Source organism: Mesoplodon densirostris, chromosome 3 (genome assembly GCF_025265405.1).
Source record: "Mesoplodon densirostris isolate mMesDen1 chromosome 3, mMesDen1 primary haplotype, whole genome shotgun sequence".
NCBI classification, from domain to species: domain Eukaryota; kingdom Metazoa; phylum Chordata; class Mammalia; order Artiodactyla; family Ziphiidae; genus Mesoplodon; species Mesoplodon densirostris.
This window is the reverse complement of record NC_082663.1, coordinates 114,141,967-114,165,192: the sequence shown is the minus strand read 5'-3', so window position 1 is coordinate 114,165,192 and position 23,226 is coordinate 114,141,967. Positions and strand designations below refer to the sequence as shown.

Below are 23,226 nucleotides of genomic sequence, written 5' to 3'. Positions count from 1 at the left end.
CTTAGGTGGTTGAGTTTCTTAGGAAACATTTCTGAGTAATTTGAGCTAGAGCCACATACCCTCACCACCCACACTTGCCTTTAAGGTAGTGTCAGGTTATTCCTGTTGGCTAGGGTGATAGGCCTAAATTTAACCTATTCCGTTCACTCCTCTTGTAAGCTCCAAAGAACGTGGCAAGAAGCTTCCTTTGGTCCAGCTTACAGATAGCAGCTGGTTTTCTGTAAACAGGGCTTCTCCAGGCCCTTAAGAGAGAAGCACTGTTGTCTTGAGCTTTGTGGTTGTGACCATATTTGTTTGGTAAACCAGCTTGTTCTTGGTCCATGAAGTATCTGGTACGGGGAGGGTGTGGCAGTGGTGGGGTTGGGTGGGGGAAGTAGGGAAAGCAGTTGGGCTCAGTCCAGTGCATCTATGACCTATAGCAGAAAAGCAAGGGAGGCAGGGAGGGGCATCTGGCTAGTAAGATAGATGGTAAAAAAAAAAATAGATCCAGTCTGCCATAGGCATGAGGGGATGCCCTTAATCAAATGACACAACGCAGATCTAATTCCCACCACTTGGAGCAGTTTGAATTGATGGCCCCATGTTCAGGCAGAAGATGTGCAGCCTCTGAAATCTCCAGGGCCTGGACTCTGAGAGGGAGCCAACAGGGCCCCTGGCCGGTTTCCACGTGCTTTGGGGCTCTGTCGTCTCCTCTCAGAGGGTGGGCCCCTGGAGGAAGCCATGTGTCCTGTGCATGCTAGGCTGCCTGTCTCTGAGATTCCTGTTGCTGTACCTGTGTACTCTGCAGGTTGCTGTGAGGAGCCTGAGGGGGCCCAGGGGGCTGGGAGGCTGAGAGTGGCCGAGAGACCTGGTGATGTAGGCGCCGGTTCCGCAGGGCTAGCAAGCAGTTCTGTGGGGAAGTGGGGCAGCAGGAGGTACGAGGGCGAGTCCTGGGGAGCTGGGGACCCGGGGCAGCCTAGAGCACTGTCATCGGAAGGAACGGGGCTGGGGCAGCGGCCTTCTCCGGGTAAGTACCGAATGCATTTCTTTTTCCTCCTAGGAATAGTGAAGAGAGTTATCTGTAAACAGAGGGTGAATTCATAGTCATACTCCACAACCAAAAAATGCTGTCCTTGAATAGGCCTAGCTCCCCATGACTTAGGTGATATGCCTGTGCCTTCATGCTTAGCGCTACAACTGCTGAGCCTGGCCCAGACCTGGGACAGGTGCAGCTCCCAGCAGAGCCACAAGGTGGCACAGGGACCTTTTGTAGCTTGGCCTGTGGGCTGCCTGCTGTCTTCCAGGGCAGCTATCTCCTAGTCTAGGCTGTTGAGGCTCTGCTTCACATGTTTTTGGGGCTCAGATCTGATTAAGGAAGTGGGGGGTGCTACAATGGGCTTGTGGCTTCTAGGGCTGAGCAATCCAAATGTTCAGAGCTAGGCTAGGGGCAGAGAAGGGAAAGAAATGGACAGTGACTTGCCTTATCCATTCCTACCATCTTATTCTCTGGACAACACTTTGTTTCTGACTAGCATGGAATGGATGGAACAGGGCCTCCTCTGAGAACAGGGTTGCCTCCCATCATGTGTACATACACACACATACTTATTTCCCCCAAATTCCTCTTTGCCCTTGGACAGGAGTATGGTGGGCATTCATAGGGGCTGGACAAGTATTCCCGAGAGTCAGTGAACTTACTGCCTGGAGCAGCCTCAGCCTTGGCCCTAGCAGGCCTGGCCTGAACCTCAACTAGGCAACTTTAGTCATTTGGTAGGTATACTTTCTTTTCCCATACACAAATATTTCTCTGTTGTATGGTGAAACATACAGGTTTAATGCCACAGGGCCTGAGTATGGCTACCAGGGGTACCTCTGTTCATCTCCCTACCTCTCTGAGCCCTCTGGTCTCAGTACGTACATGATGTAAGTCACATGGCCACTGGGCATTCAGGTTATTCAGGTTTTTCTCTACTACAGTCACTTTGTTATTCTTAGAATTAAGGGCTCAGTATGGTACAGCAGGGACCCCAACTGGAAGAAGTGAGGGAGCTGGTGGACCATGATGACTTTGAGGCCTGGGAACAGGGGCTCAGGCCATTTAAATGCTGTGTGTGTGATTTGTCTGCTGAGGACCTGCTAGGCCTGGTGAGCATCAGACCAACATTACCAGGGAACCCTGGACACCAGGTACCAGAAATACCTTCTAAGTCTGCCTTTCCTCCTAGATCATTGTCTCTCCTTCTCCTTCCTCTTAGACCCAAGTGGTCTTCCCCACAAGCTGTTCTGTGTTCACTCCCATTCTTAGGAGGCATGGGCTCCCCAGTCTGTGGGTATGTTGGGGGCTAGGGGCCAAAGGAGGGCAGCAGGCCCAGCAGAACATGTGCAGAGAGTAAGGGAAGCAGCTTGAAGCAAAGGGAGGACAGTGGTGGGGACAAACCCACCTGCACGGACCACACCAATCCGTCTGCTGGTTGAGGCCAAAGCGAGCACGGCATTTCTTAGGCGAGCCAGGGTCTGCTCACAGCCATGCCAGAGGGGCAGAGCAGGGCAGAGGGCGAGCAGGCAGGCAGCAGGGCAGAGCAGGGCCCAGAAAGAAGAGGTAACATCAGTGTTAGCCAGTCACAGATACCCCACAGTCCCTACAGGCAAGGGCTTCTCCACGGCACAGCCAGCCCTAGTGGGAGCCCCAGGGCCCAAAGCCAAGGTATCAGGAAAGGGTGGCACCCAGCTGGCAGTGTAGAGGCAGTGGTAAGAATGGCGGGGGTGGGGAGGGAGGGGACCCTATCAGACTGGCTCCTCTCTGTGGCTTGTGGGGCCCCTTGCAGCAAGGGAGCTCAGAGAAGAACCTGGGGGGCCTGTGGGGATCAAGCCTCTTCTGCCTTAGGGCCCCCACTACCCCCGCCAACTCCCTGCCCATTTTATCCAGTTTTTCTTCATCGTTGCCAGTGTGCAGTCTGCCTGACCCATATCCCCTGTAGCTGTAGCTTAAGCCTATGCTACATACTTTTCCAGAAGGAAAGTAAAGCCCATTCTTCAACCTTAGAAAAAGGACTGAGGACTCTCCCGTGCCCCAGTCCTAGCCTCCAGCTTCCCTGTGTGGGGCAGCACAGCTGAGAAAGTCACTTGTGGATGCGGAGTGTGAAGTATCAGAGTTGGGACAGGAATTCATCCACAGGAAGACTTGAGGCAGGGTGCACTTTGCGCCTCCGTGAGAACTGGGGGTGGGGAGATAGAGAAATTGCTAGGCTGGACTGCTGGGCTCAGGCATGGGGCCTGGCTCAGCCTCCACCCAGACAGCCTGCTGCTCACCTCCGCAGAGCTAACCAGGATGCAGCATTTGGGTTTAGTCTTAAACAGTTCCTCACTAGCTTCTCTGGCAGAGGCTGGTCGCTAGCAGGGCTTGCAAGGGGGTGTGTGTGGTGGGTCACAAAGCACTGCTCTAAGAATTGGCTTCTGCAGGTCTTCCCTGGGACTTAGTGTAGCTGTTTCTCCTGTTGGGGGTTGACTTGTGAGGTGCAGGCCTCATTTCCAGAGGGCCCAGGCCCTGAAGGCTCATGGCTCAGTACTCTGCCTCTCTCCTGGGCCAGAGCAGGGCCGCTCGTGAGCTGGGGACCCGGAGAGGAGCCTCCACTACTGCTGAGGGAAGGCCTCACCTGTGTTGGATTCCTGGTGCTTTTCCCGTGACCGCCTCTTCTTCTTCCCCTGCAGGGAGCAAAGCGGAGGATGCTTAGAGGATGCTGGGAGGTGGACACTGTAACCCCAGTGAGCGAGTGGTTGGGACACCTGCAGCCTGCTGCCTAGTACCTGGCTGCCGCTGGGATTCCAGGTCCACAGTTCCCTCTGACTTGGGGGCCTTGGTGTCTCTTGATTGCGCTTTTTGCTAGGTTACCACGGGGCAGTTGGGGCCTCCTCCTCCCTTTCCCACACTGGTCTCCTTTCTGAATGCAGGAGGTGACTTCCGGGCCCCTTCCTCCACTTGTGCTGATGTAGCCCAATCAAGTACTGGACAACAGCCCTGTGTGGAAGTACATGCTGGGGAAAATGAGCCTGCCTTTAGGGGCAGCTCCCCTCATCTGATCCTCTTCTGAGCTAGCCATGGGAGGCCTTGGACCCTCTATTCCACCACTTCCCCTCCTCCTCTGTGCCTTCAGGACAGTAGTCCCAACTTCCCTGGTGAGACTGTGGCCCGGCATCTTGAAGGTTGCCCTACTGTGTGTTGGCCACTCACGTAGTTGTCCCGCGCCGACCAGCCTGGGTAGAGCTGCATGTGCAGCTGCCTCTCCTTGCGGGCCAGCTCATAATACTTGGCCTGCTCTTCCCGGGACAGTGCGTGCCACTGCAGAGGGGAAGGGGGGCAGATGGAGGTGCATCAGGGAGTCAGCAGGCTGCACCGGGGTGAAGGTAGTCAGGGCCCGCCCCTACAAGCCCACCTGCCCCGTGGCCTCACCCTACGGCCCAGGATCTGGTTGATGGCAGCGCTCTCCTTGAGTGTGCATTCTGCAATGACTTTTGCTCTCATCTCCTTCATGTACAGCATGAAGGCGTTGAGAGGCTTCTTGATGGTTGGCTTCTTGGCTTCCTTCTCTGCCTTGGATTCTGCCTGTGTCTTCCTGAAGGACACATGAACAGATCACTCAGGGGCCCCCACGGTGTCCTGATGCTACCACTCTCCTCTAGTGTGTCCAGTGTATGTGTAAGTGCCTGGATACTAGGGTTTTGTAAATGGGATCTTTTTTTTAGCTGCCCCAAAGTAGGTGAGCAGAGCTAAGTAACTTCCTTACAGGAATTCTGCAGCTAAGTAAGGAAAACCCCTCCCCTCTTGGCTCAAACTAAATCCACCCACTCCCCTCCTGCTTCTGAGGATCAAAAAACTGGTCAGTGGCAATTGCCACAAGATGGCTTGGCCAGAGGCCTCCTGGCAGTCCCTGGACCTTCCAGGCAGCAGGCTTGGGCCTGGTGGGAGGAATGTGTATCTTGAGGTCTGCTTACCTGTCCCACCCCCCATCCCCATTTAGTGTCTTTTCACTCACAGGCTGCGGTCATAGGGCTGCAGCTCCTGCTTCCCTGAAGGGGGCACAATGGCTGGGTGGGGGATGGCTGCAGGGTGACCAGGTACACCGGAACCTAGCATCAGGGGTGGATGGGTGAACCTAAAGGCAGAAGAAGAGTTAACACTGAGCCAGGTATGTACGGGCCAGATCTTTGGACACAGAGAGGCCCCTGCACAGTACAAGAGGGTGAACAAATACCCACCTCCACTGGCCTGCATACAAGTACACAGAAATACATACAAATACCTGCTTCCAACACACTGCACAGACACGATGCAAAAATCTACATGTATGTCAAATTCAGGTGGTTACTAAAGTCCTGAATAGCTTTTGAATCTATCCCCTTCTCACCTCCTGCCCTCAACAGCTCAGCCTCACACTGTGGCTGCCCTTACTTTCCTCCTTGACCCCTCCAGGCCTCTCTCTATATAACAGCCAGAGTGACCTTTTAAAAACACCTGAATGCTCTTGGCCACTTCTGTTGAAATTCCCCCACTGCCCACAGAATAAAACCCAGGCTCCTCCCCAGGGCTTGCACAGCCCTGTATGGCCATCTCTGCTGACATTTCTAGCCCCACCCCCCCACCCCATTTCCCATCACTTCCCACCCCCAGCCATCTCCAGCTACTGATGTTCCCTTTGTTCCCCTCACTCAAGAGATGTTATCCTCTTCATGAAGCCTTCCCTGACCCATCAGACATGGCTGGGGTCTCCTCGGGGCTTCCCCATCACCCAGCTAGCCCATTCAACTGCTGCTGCTGTGTCTATACCTCCCACCCTGGGCTGTGGGCTCCAGTAGGGCTAGAAATGTCTGTTGAATTCCTTGTTCCATACCTGCGCACAAGCCTGTCACTGAGGGAGTGAGCCAAGTGAAAGGACACACATACACACATAGCTCCCACTTTACTTTCTTGATGTTCTATGGATACCAATCTGTCCCTTACTGCTTGCACAGGTATGGAATAACTGAGCAGGTGGCCCCTAAGGGCCAGAGGTTGGAGACACATGTAAAAGGTGCTGCCTCAGCTTGGGCAGAGCTCGGGGGATGCTGTCCTGACTCAGTCCTTTGCTCAGCAGGATGCACAACAGAGTTGAGTGCACACACACCTGCACACGTGTACATGCACTGCCTCTGGCTGCTCTGTTGTGCTCTGCACTGTATGGCCTGGGCTTAGGCCTCCTGCACTCCCACTGGCTTCATTCTCTGGTATAGGGCAGCGTGGGGCTGGAGAATGACAGACGGACGGATGGACAGACGACTGACACAGGGCAAGCACTGGCCTGGGCATGGCCTCTTGTGGGCACTGAAGCCTGGGCAACAGGAAGCAGGAGCCTAGCTGCAGGGTAGGGGACTCACCTGGGGTAGGGGGCGCCAGGGGCTGCGGTGGGGGCAGGGAAGTGCTGTCTATATCCGCAGGAAGGGGACAGGGGGTAGAGAGGAGGGCTGGGCCTGTGGTTGGGAGAGATAGCTGTTAGCAGTCTGGCTACTTGCCAAATGTGGGGAACGACTTCCCCACCTTGCTCGGGCCTGACCCCTAGTGTAATAAGGAAAATTGGCTTCTGCTTGGACCACTCTAGTGTATGTTTTAAACACCAGCCACCAGAGGGCAACCTTTCCCTCTACAGCAGCGGTCCCCAACCTTTTTGGCACCAGGGACCGGTTTTGTGGAAGAATGTTTTTCCACAGACTTGGGGCTTGCCCTGCCGCTCACCTGCTGTGCGGCCCGGTTCCTAACCCCTGCTCTACAGGCTTACCTTCCCTCTACTCGTGTATAAGGGGTAGAAATGGCAGCATTCTCCTGGGACCCAGGTTAGTAGGTCCCTGGGGTCCCTCCAGCCTCACCTCCTGAAATTCGGGCTTGATACCTGCACACCTGCCCTAAGGCCTTTGCACTCACTGTTGACACTGTTAGGATTGTTCTTCTGTCCCACTTTGCTTCAAACTCTCCTGGTCATCTGTCAAGGTCTTGCTTGGCCAAAACACCCTTTCTCCTGAAAGCCCTTGAGATCCCAAACTGGATGAGGTGTCCCTCCAGGCTTCTACAGTCCTCAAAGCACTGCTAACAGTGCTCTGTAATTGGCCTCTTGCCTGACTTGTGCACTGGGTGGAATGAGTTCTGAGAGGGCAGGGACCTGAGGATCAACCAGCTTCAGCAGTGCTTCTCTGGTTCCCAGAACCTGCCCGGTGCACTTAAATCCTGGGGGTACTCGTAAGGGTAGTCCTGATTTGTATTCAAGGTGGAGCTTTATCCGGAGACAATCTGGACATGGAAGAGTGAGCTGAACGTGGATAAAGGGCAAGTAGGAAGGGGCAGGCGGGCCCCAGGTTGGGCTTCTGGCCTGCTCTGCCTTCCTGGGAAGCCAAGCTTTCCTGCCTTTGGGTAATTGCCCCAACCTAGAGAGGCTAGAGACCTGCCTAGGTCAAACTGCGCATGATGAACAAAGGGTCACGTACTCTGCCAAGGCCCAGATCCGGGTGAAGACGGGCCCTTTGGCTCACAGTTGGGCCTACTGAATGGGATCCAGGCTGTCTTTCCCTGGCCCAGCCTTAGACGGCTCTCCAAGCAGAATGCCAGGGGCTTGCACTGAAGCAGGCACCATAGGGGCAAGAAGGGCCCTGCCCTTCAAGCAGCTCAGCCAAGGAAGGGACCAGCCAGCAGTAGACACTGAGGCAAGTGGGAGTATCCCTCTGTCCACCAGGCCACTGAGAAGCAACAGCCTCTCGTGGCCATGCATGCTGCCACCTCCCTGGTCAGGCCTACTTTTTCTTCCTCACATACTCATGGCCCTGAACAGCCCAGGGTTCCCCCGTTAAAGTTTCAGACGTTACGGCAGAGTGTGATAGGGCTAGGACCAGGAGCTAGGTCTCCTGCCTTCCCAGAGGGAGTATGTCTGGCTAGCTGAGGCATGGATAGAGCTGCTGGTCAGCCCCTAGTACCTGTACAGAGCTGGCATCAGGGTGCTCAGCACAGAAGGGTGGAGGAGGAAAATGGAAGGGCAGGTATGGGTCCAACCAGTGCAAGGTGCTCCTTTCCCACTGGGCCCTCACTCACCAGCTCACAGTGTGCGGGAGCTGTCCCATGCTGCCTGAGGTCAGAGAGTAGAAGCCAGAGAGGTCAGGGGTCTGCAGAGGCCTGTGAACTCCTGCAGTGGAGAGGGGCCGAGTAAGTGAGCCAGCCTGACCTGGAGGCCACTTCAGCTTGTTACTGCATCCTGGAGCCTCCTGTGGGGCCCTCCTAGGATCCCATCTCCATGTGCTAGAGGGAGGACCAGACATACTGGTTTGTTCAGGACTATCCCAATGTGGTAATAGTGCCCCATTTACAGGCTAGGGGAATCAAGGGCAGAGGGTTTGGGTGACCTGCCTACGGACAGTGGCTGGACAATGGCAGAGTTGGAGTCATTCAGGAGTGGGAGGCCAGACCTTGCCACACCCTGGTCCAATGCTGATCTGTAACTGGGGCCTCTCTGCTGGGGGCTCTAGCCTGGCTTTCCGGGCAGGAGGCAGACCCCCTGGCCTGGGGAGCCAGGGCTCCCCCCGCGCCCCCCATGCCCCCTCCTCCCCAGGGTTGAGTCAGCAGGTTTCCCACAGCCGACAATGGCTGATTTCAGAATGACTTTGCCCGAGGCTGAGGTGAATCAGCCATCACAACCACCACTTTCCATTTTCTCACTGGGGGAGGGAAAGACTACAAGTTTTATATTTATCAGCTTTACAGAGGCCTACTCCCATACTGGTATTGGGTAGTCATGCAGGATTTAGGCTCCTACCTCAACCTGAAGCCTTCAGATTTTGACCAGGTATCACCTTCCCCAACCCTTTGGTGCCCTCAGGCTCCTCAATCTTTTGGGCATGTTCGAGGGGCCCTGAGTTTGCACAGCCCCAGGTTCTCCATGGTCTAGCCACCTGGTCTCAGAAGGCTGGGACTTGATCTCCCCACTCCCAAGCTCTGGGTCTTGTTGGGCCCTTCCCATCCCTTCCAGGATCCATACCTTGCTTCTGGCTGATGTCGGCTGGAGCAGGTGTGGGGTGTGGGCTGCTGAAATGGTCATAGAGAGGAGAGAGTTGGGGGACGCCGTGGGAAGGCTGACTGGCCTTGTTGTGCTGAAAAACGAGGAGGGTGGGTGAATGTGGGGGACCTGAGGGAGGAAGGCACGAGACCGGGGTGCACATATAGGAAGAGCCCCAATGAGCTGTGTGGCGGCAGCCCAACCACCAGAGGAAAGTGGAGGTGATCAAAACCGCAGGCTTCACTGGACAGGACCCCACTCAGGCCACCTGGTGTCCAGTGGCCCTGCCCCCCCACCCAACTTTGCCCAAGCAGTCCAGTCTCCTAGAGAGCCTCTCGGTCTTTCTTGGCCCTCAGTTCTAGGAGGCGTTTCCCCTGCCCAGGAAATTCTCCCTGCCTCCTGGTTTCAGAGATCCCCCAGTTTCTCTGAGGCCCTATGGCTTGTCTGGGGAGCTGCTCACAAGCCTCCAGCCCTAAGACAGCCTGGAGCTTGCTGTCCCCCTCCTCTAGCCCCCAGACTGAGGGGCTTGAGTCTGACCCTCTGGAACCACCTCAGGCTTAAGAGGATTTGTTGACATAGGGAAGGGGCTCCCTCAGCTCTCTAACTCAGGGGAGGTGGGGCAAGGTGGTGCCAGCTGTGGCCAGGCTCCCCCCAGGGCCAACCCACCCAGCCTCCACATTTCCTGTTTCCTCAGCACCACAGGACTCTTACTTTTCACGCTAGTCACATGGATTTGTCATGAGTTGACTCATATTCAGACTGGGACGGGGGCTCCCCTGAGACCCAACCACAGGGAGTTTGCGGCTCAGGGCCAAGGCCTAGCTCTGCATATCCTCGGTGCGCACCTTTGCAGGCCAGGGCCCTGGAGACATCATCTAAAACTGAAGGTCAGCTTCCACTTGGAAAAGTCCACCTGTGGGGATGCTGCTGGCTGGGAGCACAGATGAGTGACTTCTAACCCACGACACAGAAGAAATGGGACATCTTTGGGGCAAGACACTCATGAGAGATGGTAGTCTGGGCTCCTCCCCACCCTGTAGGTGAAATTTCTCACTGGCTGAATTTAGCCAGACTCCTTAACATCTCTGGGCTTCCTCTCCTGTGTAGTGGATGGGGTTCATGATCCCTTCATCACCAGGTTTGGGGAAGGTGAGGATAGCTCTTGGTGAGGAGGCCTGGCACTGGTCCTTTGGTAGTGGCTGTTGGGGGTCCAGAGTGAGGCTAGAGGGAAGGGCAGGTATGAGCCACACTGTAGCCATGGCATGAGGCTCCCAGATGGGCACAGGATCCCACACCTCCCAGCAACAGCCCTGGCCACCCCCTTTCCCACATTCCTGCCTCCAGGGGAGCTTCAGGCTGGGCTACAAGCTGTACCCTTCCCTTCAGGGCTCGGTAAATTGCTCACACTGCCACCTGTCAGTCCCTTGCTCATCCATCTGCCCACCAGGAGGAGTCTTAGATACCAGGGATGATGAGCCTGCCTTCTGTCCTCAGGCAGATAGGAGCTAATGCTCTAATAGTGGTGGCTCCTTCTTTGCGGCTGGCATGGATCTGGCATCACAACCACTTCCTGAGGCCGATGCCTCACCTCTGACCAGAGGCCTCTCCTGGCCTCCTGGGGCAGCGCAGGAGAGCTTCCGAGGACTCTCCACTGTAAGCCTGAGGAAGAGTCTGCCAACCACGTTCAGTTCCTGGATCTAATTTGCTACAATACCTGAGCACCTATTATCTTGTCTCAAATGGCTCTTGTGAGGATAAAGCCAGGAGCTCAAGTAGTCAGGTGTCAGGTAATGAGGAAGGGACATGTAAGAAGCCCCTCATTCACCCTGAAGAGTGAGGAGGAAACGTTACTTAGAGTGCTTCCCTAGCCCCCTGGTGCCAGGCCTCACATGGGCCAGACACTTTGGTCTTATTATGCCAAAGGAGGTCTGCCTGGAGATGGCAGACACACCTGGCAGCCCACTGGCAGCATCACTTGGGAAGACTGAAGACGGGGCCATGCTGTTCGAGGCTTTGGTTGGTGGGACCCTCCTGTTGCTCTGTGAAGGCTGGGCTTCCTGAACAAGCTGGGGGAAGCTCCTGTCATTCCCAGGCCTTCTTTTATCCCCAGCATGGACCCAGACACACCTGTGACAGGTTGGGATTGTGCGGGGGAATGGAAGGTGGAAAACAGGATCCTCAGGCCTGCAGGTGACCGGCAAGAGAGAGAGGAGCAGACTGGGACAGTAGGTGTGGGGTATGGGGTGTGGGGGAATGTGACCCCTTCATGTACTGAGTACTTGCCACATGCCAGGAACTGTGCCCAGCACTTTGCAAGCACAGTCTTATTCCCACCAGAGTACCAGCAGGTTGCTATTTCTCCCATTTGTAAGTCCTCCAGCTGCCACCTCCTGTCTTGCTCCCCTTTATTGCAGACCTCAGCAGAGCTGTCCCCATTTGCTGCCTCTAGTCCTCAGCTCTCATTATGCCTTCATCCAGGCCAGTCTCTTGCCCCATCACTTCCCTAGGTGACTCGTCAAGGTCCCCAGTGACTTCCATGTTGCTGAACTCAGCGGTCAATTCTCAGTCTGCATTTTACCTGACTTCTCAGCACACTGAACACAACTGATTTCTCCCTCCTCGTGGTAGTTTCTTCACTTGGATTCCAGAATGCCACACTTCCCTGATTTTCCTCTAACCTCAGAGACCACTCCTTCTCGGCCTTGTTTCTGGCTCTTCATCTTCTTCCTGACCTGACCCAAGCTTGGCCCTCAGTTCTCTATCAATCCTCCCCTCCCAGGCTGCTCTCATCCAGGCTTACGGCTTTAAACGTCTTCATCTGATGACTCCACATCTGTATCTCCAGCCCCCACTTCTCCTAGGAACGCCACTCTCCAAATGCTCCCCAAATTCAACATGTCCAAAGTAGAACCTTTGACTTCCTGCCCCAAACATTCCTCTCCATCTTCCTCAGTTAATGGTAACTCCCTCCTTCCAGTGGCTGAGACCAAACAGCTTGGAGTCACCTTTGACGCTTCTTTTTCTCACACTCCACCTCCAATCTGTCAGCAGATCCTAATGGCTCTACTTTCAAAATATAACAGAATTCAACCACTTCTTTCTTTCTCCCTTTCCCCACCCAGTCCAAGCCACAGTCCCTTCTCACCTGGCGACTACAGCAGCCTCCTGCTTCCTCAGTCCTCCATCCAGCAGCCATATAAATCAGATCACGTTGCTCCTCAGCCCAGGCCTATGAAGCTCCAGCATCAGGCCCCCAACTACCTCTCTAACACCATTTCCTTCCTCTCTCCTTGTTCACTATGCCCAGCACTTCTCATGGTTGTTTCAGCCTCCAGCCTCTTCCTCCAGCCCCCAGCCTCTTCCTCCAGTTAGTTACTCCAGTGGTCATTTTTAACTGTGCCAGGATGGGAAGTGGGTTGGGAAGTACAGCCCTAGGCTTGCTGACCTTTTTCACTGACCTTTCCTCTACAGGACCCTGGGCCAGTATGCCCCTTGTAAAATGAGCATGATCATATCAACCCTGCCTACCTCACTGGTCAAGGATACAAAAAAACCTACTGTATCCTAGAATTTTGGGGAGCAGGAGCCAAGGGCCTATGAAGGTGGAAAGCTTTCTGGAAACCTCGGGGGCCTTTTTACCCTGATAAGTTCCTAGGACAGGGATTAGCCAGATCCCAGGCCTTGTGGCACACAGGGAGATTAGCCTCAGGGCCCACTCCCTCAGGAACCTGGGACCCTGGTGGAAGGCATTCCACTATTCGCCATCTAAGGGCACAAATGCCTGGAGCCCTGGTGCAATGAGTGGAATGAACACCCTCCACAGGGCCCTGCAGACCACGGAGCTTTCAAGTCTAAACTTCTGCTTCAGAGAAGGCCCTGCCATCCAGCCTTGGCTCTGGCTTTTCAGCCCTCAGAGTTATAAGCCTGGCTGGTGGAACAGGCAGCTCTGACCCGGGGAAATCGTAGGAGCAGAGCCTGGGGTCCAAGGTGCCAGCTCTAGGAAGACAGTCCCCGAGTCCCACTCTGCCCAGGGCAGGGAGAGGGTCGCTCCACAGCAGGTTTCGCAGCACACCACCTTCCCTGGGGAAGGCTCGTTTGGGCCAGGAAGCCCTATCACCTGAGGGACAGCTAGAGCTGACCCTCCTTGGCCAGGCTGGTTAAGCTCCATGTTGTAACACAGCTCATTCTAGGTCTAGGAAACCTCAGAATCCAGCTCAGCCTATAGCCTCTGGCCTGGTTATGTATGTGTGTGACAGGAGCAGATGGACAGAGGGCTCATCCTGTCCCCCATCCTTCCCTGGGAACTGGGGAAAAGCCTCATTGAACGGGAGTCTGTAGCCAGGCCACAGGAGAAGTGCCAGGTGGGTGGAGGTGGGGCTGAGAACCTGCCGGCAGGTGGAGGCCCTGAGGGGCCAGGGCTCCAGGGCAGAGCACTGATGGCCTGGCCAGTCCTTCCCGTTCGTGCAGGCTGCCTCTCAGCCTCACTCCCCAGCCCCCTGCATGCCCGGTGGTGGCAGCCAGGGGAAACTGTCTGGCGCAGGACCTGGTGCCCCAAGCCCCTCTCAGCCAATGGAACGTCCCGCTCCACGGCCTCAGCACAAGGCTGTCCCAGGGCTAGGCTGCCCAGCCAGCAGGGTGGAGCTGCCTGGGGCCTGGCCTGTGTCTGGGGAGCCCAGTGACTGGAGCTCTGCTCCTCTCCTCCCCTGGTGGTGCCTGTGCCCTGCCTCCGAGGGAAGGAGGCAGGCCTGGGTTGATCGTCCCCACCGGTCCCTGAGCATCTCGACGGCACAACCTCGTCTCTTACCTCTAAGGGCAGAGTGCCAGGCATAGCGCTGGGCACTCAGTAAGCGCTCCCAGCATGGTGGGATGTATAAACAAATGAAAGACCTAACAGCAGACCATACTCCTTGATCAGCACACTCCAAGAACCCTGTTCTTGGCCTTTGCATACAGCCCCTTTCCCCTCTCCCCCTCCAGACTGCAGCACTCCAGGACTAGTCTAGACTCTGAGACCCTTGGACTGGCAACAGCCTTAGCAGGGGCGGTCCTTCCTGCCACGGCATTGCTCTTACTGTGCTTCCCCACGCCGGTTCAAAACCTATCGTTCCAAAGGCGGTCCTCATCCTTCTGGAATCTTTTCGTTGTCCCATGGTTGGAAATTCCTCACTCTGGTGCCCCAGCAAGCCCTCCTCTTGTTGAGCAGGCTGGAGCCAAGAAGGGGCCCTAGGGCAGGGCCAGGCAGGAGGAGGTGGAAATGAGGGACTCCTGAGGTCGGTCTCCTCTGCTCTGAAGTCGGGCTTGGGCCTGGCCGGGCTGCTCCCACCTCCCTCTTCCCCAACCCCCAACTTCCTGCAGGCTCAGGTGAAAAATAAACACGGTCGGCATTTTCCCTGCAGACCGCAGAGGTCGGCTTACAGGCTGTGTGCACCCTGAGAGCCCTTGCCACTGCCAGCAGAGAAGCTCCCTCGCCTCTAACGGTTGACTCTGAAAACCCCCAAACGCTCAAGAAGCCGCACAACACTTTCTCAGCGAAGAAAGCTGCTGCTTCCTCTGGTCTCAAGCCTGGGGGGTTGGAAGCCTGTGAGGCTGACAAGGCCCTCCCAAGAAGGTCTCCCCTTGGCAGGGACTATGCCAGGAGGAGCACCACCCCCCAACACACACGTACACACACTGCACCAGAATTCGCAGTTGATCACTATCAGCAGACACAGTCAGTCAGGATGTATTTACTAAGCTCCTACAATGTATCAGGCCAGGAGATCAGCATCTGCTAATGACAGCTGATGGTTTATACCCTGTGCGAGGCATAATTCTGAGCACCTTATAGAGTTTAACTCATGTACTCCTAAAACCTATGAAATAGGTACAATTATTATCCCCATTTAATAAACGAGGAAACTGAGATGGAGACATTACATAGCTTGCCCAAGGTCACACAGCTTGTAAGTGGCAGAGCTGAGATTCCACCCACTGTACTGCAAAGGCCCTACCGTTATCAAGGATAGAACAAGGGGGAACAGGGGAAGGAGTCCCAGTCCTAAACTCAGTCTCTCCCTTCTTCAGCCTAGTTGGTCAGAGTCACCTGAGGCAGTGCTCCCCTGACCCTAAAGATGCTCCACTAAGTTCTGGGACCCCGGGATTGGGGTTCTAGCTATACCCCATGCCTGCCTGCCTGCCAGGGCTGCTGGCACGGGGAGCTTGCCTGATGGCAGTAGTTGGGACATGACCCCAGGTCCCCAGCCCACATCTCCCCGACTCACTCTCGCACAGCCACACCCCAGCCATACCCAACCACGCAGGCCTGCCTCTCTCTTACCCAGGCGTCCAGCTCTTCGCCTCTGCACCTTTACCCACCCCTTACGCCCTCCCCTCCCAGCTTTCCACACTTCCTCCTACTCTTTGTCATATTGATTCCTTCTCATCCTGACCTCTGTCTAAGGGCCACCTCCTTAGGACTGTGACCTGGGTGGGGTTCCACCAGCCCAGCAGGCAGAGCCGCCCACTTGCTGCAGGGGTTGTTGGCCTGGGGGTCCTGGAGGGCAGAATCGGCTTGTTAGTCATCTCTGCCTCTCCAGGGTCTGTACTTGGCACGTTCATTAAGACTTGCTGAATGAAGGCCTCTAGAATACCTGATGCCCCAGAACCCCTGCATGCCTACCCACTCATCCAACCATGGACCTGACTTCAGTCTCTTGGCTCCTAGAAGGGGGAGGGGAGGTATTCCTGATGCCCGCTCTGGAGCTGCGGAACGGCCCTTGGGACGAGTCCACAGAAGGAGGGCAGATCCACACCTCGAACTAGACAGAAGGGTGGGCTATTGATAGAGTTATTGTTCTCTCTGCCAAGTGCACAGATGTGAAATTCAGTATTGTAAATGCCACATGTGACAACTGATTTGAGGCAGGCGTTATCCTTCCCGTTTTACTCATGAGGGACGTGAGGCTCAGTGACGCTGAGAAAATTGCAAGTCAGTGCCGGGGACCCCTTTAAGGTCTCTCAGGGTCTGCAAGCAACACCAGACAGCCACATTCTCATCTCTCACCTCCTCTCCCTCTGTGCTCCAGCCACTCTGGCCTCAAGGGCCATGCTGTCGCCTCTGCCTGGAGAGCTCTCCCCCCACCTGTTGGGCTCTCAAAGTTGGGTCTCTAGCAGTACGTGTAGGTAGGGCCCAGTGTGAGCCAGTGTTTAGGGGGTGTGTGGCAGCACTGGACCAAGCACCCTGGCTGGGGCTGGGCATGGTCACAGCAGCACACAGGAGGCTGGGAGGAACTGGGGCCACTGCTGGGAGTCAGGGACATCCTGCCTGGCAACGGAGACCCTGTGCCTCCTTCTACCCAATCTCCTCCTTCCTGCAACACCTTGGGAGTCAGAATTCACCAGACAGTCAAAGCCAGGGCTACCACTAGCTCATATGGTGCCTTTGTGCTAACTAGAAAAAGTACCCTTTCCTCTGGAGAGACAGCCGGGCCCACACCAGGGCACGTGGCCTGGGGAGCATAGTGCAGGCGAGATTTCAGCTCCTTGGCCCAGATCCCCTGCATAACCCCACACAGTGGCCCTGCTCAAGAGGTCCTCTCCAGTTCTTACTTCTCTTCCCTGCATTGCCAGAAACCAGGCCACGCTCCATCCAGGGTCTGCCACTGAACTTCTGCTCTGGCCTTGTTCAGTTCCTCTGGACTCCTCTCCCAGCTCCAGGGCCCACTAGTGCCCACCACACACAGCTCCCCCAGTCCTCTAGGTCTGGAGCTGGGGATCCACTGTCCAGCACCCACGGTGCTTAAGCGCCAAGGAGTCTGGCCAGTTTCTGAGTGGGAAGCTGCCCCACAGCCTGGGACCATGAGAATGAACTTCCCAGAAGGAAGCAGGTCCTCCAAAGGGGACTCGCCTGCATATCAGCCAAGCCTTGATGTGCGGGCTCCCGCAGACCCCACGTCTGCAGATATCCCCCGGCTGGGCTCATGCCCTTTTATAGCCAGCCCCCGCTGCCCAGGACATGGTGCTCTCCAGATGACGGCCCTCAAGCACCCCGCCCACAGCGTGCTGGACACCTTGTGCTAGACGCCCACCACAGAGCATGGAGCCGTGGCCGTGTGGCCAGCTGAGCTGGAGAGCTGGGGTATGGCTGGGCCATACCCTTGTGGACCAGGAGGCTTTAGTCCCGCCTGCCAGCATAGGACTGTGGTCAAGGATGCACAGAGCCCTCCCAGGTCCACGTGGCCAGTCCAGCAGCTGCCTGGCCTCGACATCAGATACGGGGTCCTGCCACAGCAGAGGCGAGGACTCGAGTCCCTGCCTACAGCCTTGGCAAACCACAGGCCTGCTCTAGACCCAGCCTGGCCCCGAGGCACCCCCGGAGCTAGCGGAACCTCACTTAGCTGAGTGGCCTGGCCCACAGCCTCCAGTGGTTTCTATGCATTCGTTTACTTTTGTTTTCCTTCTTCCTCTCTGAGGTAAACGCCCCTCAGGACAGGATGTTTTCAGAGGAAAATATAAGCTTCCGGGAGCTGCTGCAGCCGAGCTGCTAGTTGATGCTACCGACACACTGTCTGGGGACTCTGCAGCAGCCCGGGGGCTGGGCGTCCCCTGTCCAGGCAGTCGCCCCCCCAGCTCCTCAAGGCCCAGCCCTCCAGGAGCCCATGTGCCTGAGGCAGAGGCCGGGGCACAACCTCGGCTCAGGCTGTCTTTGGCAGTAGGGAAAGCCAGGCTCTGGGAAGAAGGCATTTGAGGAGTTCAGAGGTTTTGTCCCCCTGGGAGCAAAACCAAAAGGCTTTGTAGAAAAGGCATGAAGAACGCAGCGGACGTGCAGATTTACACACGGCAGCCCCCACTAGTGGCAGCCTCCTGTGTGCCTAGCACCCTGCAGGGTTCGCCCCCCGCCCCCCGAATCCCACCAGTCTTCCCAACCACTTTGTGACGTGTGTACAGATTGTGCGGATGAGGAAAGGGTAGCCGGGAGAGGTTAAACGACTTGCTCAACGTCTCAGAGCAAGTAATGACAGATCGGGATTTGAATCCAGCCCTTTGGGGTTCCTGGCCAGAGATCTTTACCACTCGGTGAGAGGCCTCACAGGCCAGCTGGTAGCGCGCAGCAATGGAGACCACACGTGTGAGGCGCAGGAGCCGAGTGGTTGCCAGGTTCTCCCCCTGCACACTGGGTCTCCTCACTAAGACCTCCACCCACCCGGGACCTGCTGGATTTTGCCAGCAACACCCTGCCCTCATAGGAGGTGATGTGGGTCCTCAGTCGTAAATGACTAAAGGAACCGTGAGAAGTCATTCTTCCCACCAGGTCTGGCCTCTTTTCCCAGTCCACGTGCACGCGGGGTGGGATGGCCACCCGCAGAAGAGTTAGCGTGCTGCCTAGGAGCAAGAGCCAGGACGGCCCGGCACAGGGCCCAGAGAGGCGGAGGCTGATGGTCAGCAACGGCTCAAGGGTGGGAGGCAGAAGAGACTTGGAGATCTCATCCCCAGCCTTGGCACTGCATTCCTGCCCTGATTAATTCCAGCCAGCTTCTGACGAGCAAAGACAAGATGGGGGTCTCTGAGTTACCTGGTCTGTTCAGCTGCCTGTACCAGCCCCGGAGGACAGTTCTGCCCTGGGGCCACAGTCACGAAGCTCACTTGGGTCTAACCCTTGCAGCTACTGCCAGTTAAGGAAGGCCCTTGGGGCTCTGCCTGGACTCAGTCCAGCGGTTTATCCCAAGTGAACAAGGCAAGGAGTGGAAAGGAGTTGCTGGAGGCTTCAGGCCCCAGGATACTCCCACCCACTCCCACCCACAGGCCCCAGGATACTCCCACTCCCACTTGGCCCCTCACGCCAAGTGTAAGCAGACGGAGGAGTGCAGGGCTGCTGCAACTGCCACAGGGGGCCTCTTGGGGTGGAGCCCTCTAATGAGGTTGAGTTAGGGGGTTCCAAAAACCACACCAAACAGCTTTTACAGATACACACCTGAGTCTAACACTATAAAAACACAGGGAGAGGGTGAAACACTAAATTCCTGGGGGGCGGTGAGGAGTGGGGATGGATGGGATGGGGGAGCCAAGGCGACCCAGCTGTAGCTATAAAACCCAACTTTTCAAAAATGAGTGGATAGGTATGTTGTCTAAGAGGCAAGGTAGCAGGTGGTAAGGGCAGGGAACACAGAGGTAGATGCCTGAATTCACATCTCTCCTCCAGCACTTGCAAAGTGTGTCTCTCTGTCTTCGGGTTCCCCATCTGTACAATATCCATATCTCATAGGGATTAAATGAAGTAATATTTGTGTCTGCTAATATTTTTTAAAATTAATGAAGAAGAAAACAAAAGACAAAGGCGAGCATGTCCCTAGACCAAAGCTTTTCAGGAAAGCCGGACTTTGTGCCAGGCCAGGGCTGCTGGCCCTCGATTTCCTTTGGACTACTGCCAGACTGCTGTTGGGCCAGACTCCTGAGCTCCTGACTAGCCCTCAGTGACCAGAGCCAGGGCAGGGGCGGGGGGAGGCGTGGGGGGTGGCACGGGAGGAGCAGAGGAGGGCAGTGGTAGAAGAAGAAACTCTCAAAATGCCGCAGCAGGGTTGGGAGGTGGATCTGGTTCCCAAGGGGTTTGGGGAGGGGACAACCATGTGCAGGGATGCCCTCAGATTCCTCAGTCCAGCCATTCCTGTTGTCTCCGAGCCTAGGACACCCTCTAGCCCATCCCTGGACCACACAGAGGAGGGCACCTGGGCCAGAGAAGTCCAACAGTGAGCTCCAAGCTAAGCCAGGACCAGGGCCAAAGTTAGAAAGAACGAACCAACCTATACATAGTTCTTAACTGTCCTTGAATCATGCATCAAACCTGATGTAATCTTTTTTTTTTAAATTTAATTTAATTTTTGGCTGCGCTGTGAGGCTTGCGGGATCTTAGTTCCCCAACCAGGGACTGAACCCATGCCCTCGGCAGTGAAAGCACAGAGTCCTAACCACTGGACCACCAGGGAATTCCCGAACCTGATGTCATCTTAAATGTCATTTATAAACACTTTTCCAGGTAATATTTATTCTGGAAGCCCTGAGGTCCTGCTTTTAACCAAGAAACAACCCTTTTGGCCCCCGATAGCATGTGGTCCAGCCCAGACCCAGGTCCAGAGCTCTGAGGTCATGCCCAGGAGGGGCAGTAAGGGCCAAGTCTTTCCTTGAGGCCAGAGGAATTCAGCTCATAAACTCAACAGGAGTGGGTTCAGCTTTGCAGCCTGCAATGCTCCCAACGAGCTCCACACAATCGAGACCAAAGGGACAGAGCAGAGCCTGGGCTTTGGGGTAAAACACACCTCAGTCCAAGTCTTGACTCTGCCAGGTACTAGAAAGTTCTTAACCTCTCTGAGCCTCAGTTTCCCCATCTGTAAAATGAGAGCAATAATAGTATCTACTTTCTTGGCTTCTTGTAAGGATCTTGATATTAGGATTAAAAGTCCCCAGCACAGGTCTGGCACTTGGGAAGTTCTTGACACGTGCACTATTACTGTGGCTGTTGTTATTCTTGCAACTGTTTACGAGCACCTACTATGGGTCATGCGCTATGCTGGCCGCTAAGATTCCAGCAGTGAAGAAGACAGATGTGGCTTTGGCCCTGTAGATCCTCTCCAGCCCTTTTGATCCCAACCACCATCCCTTAAACCCCACCTCAACACGGCCATCAACGCTTGTGGCCTCTGCAATCCCAACTTCATCTGGCCCCACACCCTTTGGTCTATGTTCACCCCCCAGCCCCACCCATGGGGTTGCCCACCACAGCTGGGGGGCTCCCAGGCTGCAGCCTGCTTCAAAGCCTGTCAGCAAGCTCTGGGGCGGCTGCTGCAGCCCGGCACACACTCAGGGCCACCCCGCCTGGACCCTGGCTACAGCCACAGAGCCCTCACTGCCACTGCTGCAGAACTCTCTACAGGCTGCTTCTCAGCGTCCCTAAGTGCCCACCCACCCCCTGCCTGCCTGGCCACCGGGCCAGCCACAGAGCCATCTGATTTGAATGAAACTTCAAACTTAATGACTTTCATGCTGGTTATTTAAAACGCAATGTAATTTTCTTAAACACCCTATTATTTCCTTTGATAGCTACAAAGCTTCCCCCAATCCCATAAGCATGTTTATTTTTAGGGAAAAGAGTGGCTTTGCAGTTGGTCATGGAGACTATAGGGAAAAGGAGCCTGCAGAAAGTAGGGCAAAGAGTCAACTGTAGCAGCCCGGAGACCCACAGCTGCGTTGCCTTCATGCTGGGGCAGACTCCACCGACACCACGGGGTCCAGGGCAGGACCCTGCCCTTCTCATACCAGCACATCCACCAGCGGCCCTCCTGTCTACCATCTGACAGTGGCCAAGTCCCCCTTCCTGTGCTTCCCCTCCACAGGGCCCCAGTGTGCTCATCTGTAAGATGGTTCCACTGGCTTCCCACAGACATGCCGGGCATCTATGGTCTAGGGAAGGGGTCCTGCGGCCACCGACATGCCCTCAGCTGCCTCCTCCAGACATTCTGCCCTAGTTAAGGCCTTGAGGCCTGCAGCTTTGACCAGCTGGACGAGATCTGTGCCCAGATAAAGTGGCCTCCGGCAGTGGCTGCCCACACTGGGAGGGTGGGTGGGTGTGGCCCTGCCAGTCGGGGCCCCCTGGCAAGGGAGGTGGCCTAGTGGTGGGTGTGCGTGCAGAGGTCAGCTGAGCCCCGCCAATGCGGGGTGTCCTCTGGGAATGGCTATTTTTAGATCCCAGGCTTTCATGTGGCCGAATGATGTGCAGTTTACAAAGCATTGGTAATGCGTTTCAGATGGCGGCCCAGCAGACCGGGAGGCTGGGCCTCCTGCCACCAGAGCCAGGTCAGAGTTAGTCAGAATACCCTCAACTGGACTCCTGTTACCTGTCTCTCCCTCCCTACAATTCCTTCTTGCCTGACAGGGAGACTAGGCCTGGAGCAGTTCTTGCAATGCCCAACAAAGCCCCACCTGAGGTCCACCCAAGCAGCAGGCCTCTCCAGCTGACACTTATCTGAACTTCAGAAATCCTCATGGCCAGAGCTCCCCACCCCCGTTTACAGAAGGAAACTTAGACCCAGAGAGGTTAACAGATTTGCTTGAGGTCACACACCCAGGGGAGGAGGTGGCCTTGGTCCCTGGCTTCCTTACCCATCATAGACACCTCCCCTCATGGGCAAATTGGGCTTCCTTGGGAGGGGTGATCGGCCAGCCCTGGCTAGGCCTCCCAGACACTGTGGGCTGGGGCAGCTGTAATCATGCACCCCCAGAACCCACTGTTCCCTGGGGCCACATCCTGCCCATCCACGCCTGCAGCCCCAGCCGCACACTCGCCATCAGCTGAAAGCAGGGAGTGTGGAGCCCAGACACCTCTCCGGTCCGTGGAGAGAGAGATGGTTGTTTTAATGGGGGGGGTAAAGGGGTTGGCAAAGCATCTGCTTCCTCTGATCTCCAAGGAGTTTTGGCTGTGGAGTTGGCTGTGACATGAAGGCTGTGTGTCACCATCTCCCTCTGGGCTCTAAAGCCATATCTGCTGGCACAGCCCAGGCAGGCAGGCTCCATGGGTGGGACAGGGTACATGGCTACCTCCCCACAAGAGAGGGCCAAACTCACCAAACTACTACCTTGGGCCAGGGACCCTATCCAGCAGGGGACAGTCCCTCTACCCACCAGGGGACTGAGCCAACGGGAGCCCCATGTTCTGCAGGACCAGAAGGGGCCAAACCCTCTGACCAGGACAAACCCTCCCGGGCTGCAGCTCAGAGACTACACATGCCAAGGCTGATGTGGGCCACACCTCTTTAAGAGAGGGAGGCGGCACCCACATCCAAACCCCAAGCATCAAAGGTCTGCGAGCTGACACAGCAAACTGCCCGAAGGAAGAAGCTAACAATGTCCTGGTTCCTCAGAGACCCTCCATTGACTCCTGGGGCCTTGGAGTCCTTCTAGAGACAGTGCTAATGAGACGTGCTCTCCACACCCTGGCTAAAGCACCAATGGGCTGCACAACCTGACCTCTGGGGTTCAGCTCCCCTCAGGAAACAGCGGACAAGACCCTGGACTCATGACCCTGGAGTGAGACTGAGAGTCAAAAGAAATAACACAAAACTTCCACCTCTGAGGCACCCCTGCCTTGCATGTGCCAGCTCGCTCGGGTCTGCCCTGCCCAAAGCCCACCCCATCCCTTGCATCCCAGCATCCACCTGCC

At 55.9% G+C, this 23,226-nt stretch overlaps 1 protein-coding gene across 4 annotated transcripts in view; it reads right to left on the bottom strand.

Annotated features, from left to right (window-relative positions):
• Window positions 1-700: 700 nt before the first annotated feature.
• The window catches only part of TCF7 (transcription factor 7), a 31,183-nt gene continuing 8,657 nt past the window's right edge, over window positions 701-23,226 (bottom strand). Inside the window, exons 4-11 of one of the 4 annotated variants that reach the window (XM_060091941.1) lie at window positions 9,024-9,135; window positions 8,084-8,174; window positions 6,388-6,480; window positions 5,010-5,129; window positions 4,427-4,589; window positions 4,208-4,315; window positions 3,633-3,681; window positions 701-1,035 (exon numbers count right to left, since the gene is read on the bottom strand). In XM_060091941.1, coding sequence (XP_059947924.1) covers window positions 956-1,035; window positions 3,633-3,681; window positions 4,208-4,315; window positions 4,427-4,589; window positions 5,010-5,129; window positions 6,388-6,480; window positions 8,084-8,174; window positions 9,024-9,135 — 816 coding nt within the window. In that variant the 3' untranslated portion in view covers window positions 701-955. Of the gene's footprint in view, window positions 1,059-3,632; window positions 3,682-4,207; window positions 4,316-4,426; window positions 4,590-5,009; window positions 5,130-6,387; window positions 6,481-8,083; window positions 8,175-9,023; window positions 9,136-23,226 lie in introns of all 4 variants that reach the window. The other 3 variants (XM_060091942.1, XM_060091943.1, XM_060091944.1) reach the window with 3 other exon arrangements.